The sequence below is a fragment of the Otolemur garnettii genome, unplaced genomic scaffold, assembly GCF_000181295.1.
Source record: "Otolemur garnettii isolate 467f Iridium unplaced genomic scaffold, OtoGar3 scaffold00012, whole genome shotgun sequence".
In the NCBI taxonomy this organism is placed as follows: Eukaryota; Metazoa; Chordata; class Mammalia; order Primates; family Galagidae; genus Otolemur; species Otolemur garnettii.
Genome location: NW_003852407.1, coordinates 5,878,667 through 5,882,813, shown reverse-complemented (window position 1 = coordinate 5,882,813; position 4,147 = coordinate 5,878,667). Strand labels below are relative to the sequence as shown.

The 4,147-nt window shown below is 39.9% G+C and overlaps 1 protein-coding gene across 3 annotated transcripts in view; it reads left to right on the top strand.

Annotated features, from left to right (window-relative positions):
* Positions 1–4,147, top strand: part of KATNAL2 (katanin catalytic subunit A1 like 2) — an 86,234-nt gene that overhangs the window by 37,693 nt on the left and 44,394 nt on the right. For 2 of the 3 annotated variants that reach the window (XM_012802028.1, XM_003784720.3), the window contains 2 exons: positions 911–1,077; positions 3,457–3,499. In XM_012802028.1, the coding sequence (XP_012657482.1) occupies positions 1,005–1,077; positions 3,457–3,499 (116 nt within the window). In that variant the 5' untranslated portion in view covers positions 911–1,004. The remainder of the gene's footprint in view (positions 1–910; positions 1,078–3,456; positions 3,500–4,147) is intronic. The other variant, XM_023510216.1, reaches the window with a different exon arrangement.

Below are 4,147 nucleotides of genomic sequence, written 5' to 3'. Positions count from 1 at the left end.
ATTTTGAGGTTGCTGTGAGCTAGGCTGACACCACAACAGCGCTCTAGCTTCAGCTACAGAGTGAGATTTTGTCTCAAAAAAAAAAAAAAAAAAAGGAAAAAAAAGAAAAACCCGAACAACTAAAAATTAAGACCTAGAAAGTCTTTGTACTTTTACAGTATTTTGAGACAAAGCCCTTGCTTCTAGTGCTAAGAGCAATTCAAGCGGACAGCTTTGCAGCTGAGCAAGTTAAAAAATGACAGTGAAGAACCAAGATTGAAGATGCTACTCACATACAGAAGCACCTTTAAGTGTAATGTGTGGCTGATTAAAAAATGTCTAGAAATCAATAAGGTATCCAAGTGGATGTTGTCTTCTTATAATAAGTTTCCTCAGTGATGTTGATTGACATAGTTTGGAATTTCCTTCAGAGCTCACGACATGTTCATTTGAATTGCCTCAACAATAACAAATATTGCTTTGGGGAGTTGAATTTGAGGTTTGTTAATTGCCAAATGCTACCTAAAAATGAATAGTGGTGAATGAAGAGGTAATCAAGTTGGGCAAATACCCATTGTGAGCTAGCTAAAAAGGAATTAAAAAATTACAGGACATTTTCTTACTAGACTTAGTTGATTCATTTATTTGACTTTTAAGCACTTCCAAAAACATTATGAACAGTGGTAACATCCCCAGATAAGTATGCAGCTCCCAGAGGCAACTACTTTGAGAGTCAATATTTGAATATTTGGATTACATAATGCATATGGGGCTCTTTACAGTCAAAGCTCCTATGTATGGATCAGTTTTCATCTAATGTACTATTTTCTGTAGGCTGACTCTTTTCGTGCCTCTCTTTGGACTTGTAATTCCTGTCTTTATTCTTTTTATCTGGAGTTAATTATTCTTCCTTCTTCTGTGCAACTGCCAGATATATTGATACGGCTAATGCTTTGGAGCAAGAAACTAAACTGGGATTACGACACTTTGAAGTTTGTGACAACGTTGATCTTGAAACTATTTTGATGGAGTATGAGAGCTATTATTTTATAAAATTTCAGAAATACCCCAAAATTGTCAAAAAGGCATCAGATACAGGTACATGGCTATTTTCTAGAGATAAGTCTTTATCTTTAAGAGTAGTGTTTCTTCCTCATCTTATTCCCACATAATTGGCGAGCCCTACCCTGCACTGAAAGAGTAGACCTGAAAAACTGTGTAGCTCCTCTTAGATCCTGTGCAAAAAATTTGAAACATTAGGCTTAGCGCCTGTAGCTCAGCGGTTAGGGCGCCAGCCACATACGCCGGAGCTGGCAGGTTCGAATCCAGCCTGGGCCTGCCAAACAACAATGAGAACTATAACCAAAAAATAGCTGGAAGTTATGGTGGGTGCCTATAGTCCCGGCTACTTGGGAGGCTGAGGCAACAGAATTGCTTAAGCCTAGGAGTTTGAGGTTGCTGTGAGCTGTGACACCATAGCACTCTACCAAGGGCGACATAGTGAGACTCTGTCTCAAAAAAAAAAATTGAAACATTAATATCTGGACATTGGCATCCCTCTAGTCATGTTGGCATTTGTTTAAGGAATGTATGTTAGGGCCGTGAAAACAAAACCCCAGTGTATCATGGGTACTTTGCAGAAGACCAATATTACTTTAATTTCTTCAGAGATGAAAAGAGCTATTGGAAGAGGATAAAGGACAGAAGACTTTCTTTTAGGAAGACCTATTATCTATCTTGAAAATAACATGAAAATGAGTATTGGGGAAGCTAATAGCTCATGTATAGATAATGAAATGCTTTTGAAAGCCATCAATCCAGATAATGATCAATATAATGCAAAGACCCAGTATAGGTTAGCAGTCAAGGAGGCTGGCCGGAGGAAAGATCTAAAGTGAAGGCCCCATGCTCTGTAGTAACATTGACTTAGAAGTCTGTAAGTGGGGGAAGTAATTATAAACCAAGGGAGATCATTGTCCTGTTTACAAGGCACTCGTTAAGCCACAGACTTTAACATTTCATGTAGGGACCCGGAAACCAAGAGGAGCATCAATTAAAAATAGCCAGGGCCAAATCTCAGAGTTAGAAGGGGTCTAATAGATATTTTATTTGGGCTCCCTTCCAATTCAGGGTTCAGAGCTTGGCTTCCTTGGCTGGTTGTTAGATCTGAGTCTGGAAGAGAAAGCATTGACTAACCACAGGGTGATTGGCACTGGTAGTGACACAAGCTTGTTTCCAGACAGCTAGTTCTTACCTAGTGTGATACATTCTTTCATGATATTGGGCACAGGATCTCCATTTTAAAATAAACTGGCACTGCACTGCTGGTGGGAATGCAAACTAATACGTTCCTTTTGGAAAGATGTTTGGAGATCACTTAGGGATCTAAAAATAGATCTGCCATTCGATCCTGCAATTCCTCCTCTAGGTATATATCCAGAAGACCAAAAAAAAAAAAAACTTTATAGCAAAGATATTTGCACCAGAATGTTTATTGCAGTCCAACTCATAATTGCTAAGTCATGGAAGAAGCCCAAGTGCCCATCGACCCATGAATGGATTAATAAATTGTGATATATGTACACCATGGAATATTATGCAGTGTTAAAAAAAGATGGAGACTTTACCTCTTTTGTGTTTACATGGATAGGGCTGGAACATACTCTTCTTAGCATAGTATCTCAAGAATGGAAGAAAAAGTATCCAATGTACTCAGCCCTACTATAAAACTAATTTATAAGCACCCACACTTACATATGAATGCTATAACCGTACTATAGCCTAAGATGAAGGGGAAAGAGGAGGGGGAGGGGAGAGGTAGGGGAAGGATGGGCAGAGGGAGGGTAATTGGTGGGACCACATATATGGTACATTTTACAAGGGTACATGTTATATCTACTAAGTGTAGAATATAAATGTCTTAAGACAATAACTAAGAAAATGCGGTGAAGGCTATGTTAACCAGTTTGATGAAAGTATTTCAAATTGTATATGAAACCAGCACATCGTATCCCATAATTCCATTAATGTACATAGCTATGATTTAATAAAAAAATTAAAAAATAAATTAAAAGATAAAACAAACTGGCAGAGTATGATTAAATGGTTCCTGCCAGACTCATGCAATTATCCTGGTGTGCCATGCATTGTAGCAAAATGGTGTCAAGTTCAGAAAATTTATGAAATGGTAGCTATAAAACTAGTCCACGTTGGAGTTGCCACCAGGTCCAAAAATGTGTTTAATATCTGAGGCCTTTGGGGTCTTTCTCTGTATGGAGATGCTGGAGAAGCCAAGATTCTTTCCCTTCACTGGTAAATTCACTATCTCTAGATGAGACTAGCTTGGAGTCTCTGAATTCCAGTAAGTGATAGCACATATTTTAAGAACAATGTAAAAGGAGAAATAGACCTGAAATAATCGCTTCCTCTCCTAAAATTAAATTCTTTCCTTTTCTCTCAATGTTTGTTTTGTCACAGCAGAAACTAATTTACCACAAAGAAGTGGAGGGAAGACCCGAAGGTAAAGTGAATGGGTAATTCATCTCGATGAACTCACCTCTAGGAGTGTGTGAGATCCATTTCCCGGGGATTCTCCAGTGCAGCCCCATTACCATCTCCCAGCAATACCGGCTGTGGTCATGAGACCTTGCTGGGCTCAGCCAGGGATGCCCCTCATGGTACAGCTGTCTGGGATTTGGGTCAATGTCTGTCTGTTCTCCTGGCTTTACCACAAAAGCACCTCTAGTGATGCTCTGTGTCTCTGGGCCTGTGATATGGCAAGTATGGGCCTCAGTGGTTAAAAGGCCCAGGCTCAGTTCCTGGCTCTGCTAGTTGCAAACATGGAGCAAGTTTCTGACACATACTGAGTTCCTGGCACATAGTGAACACTTAAGAAATATTATTTCCCATTTTGAATCATTTAGTTAATCTCTCGGTGCACTCTCAGATCACATGCCCTGAGCTTCTTAAGGAGGCACTAGGCAGTAAACCAGGAGGGTCACACTCACACTTGCACCTTCTCTGGTGCTGGCCATGGGGGCTTGTTCTCCATTTGCTTTTCCCACCTTCTCTCATGCTCATCTTATATTCTGTTTATCTGACTTCTCAACGCTAATTCTCATTTGGGACGCACAGCATCTGATGGGAGCCCCTGTGCCTCTCAGCCCTT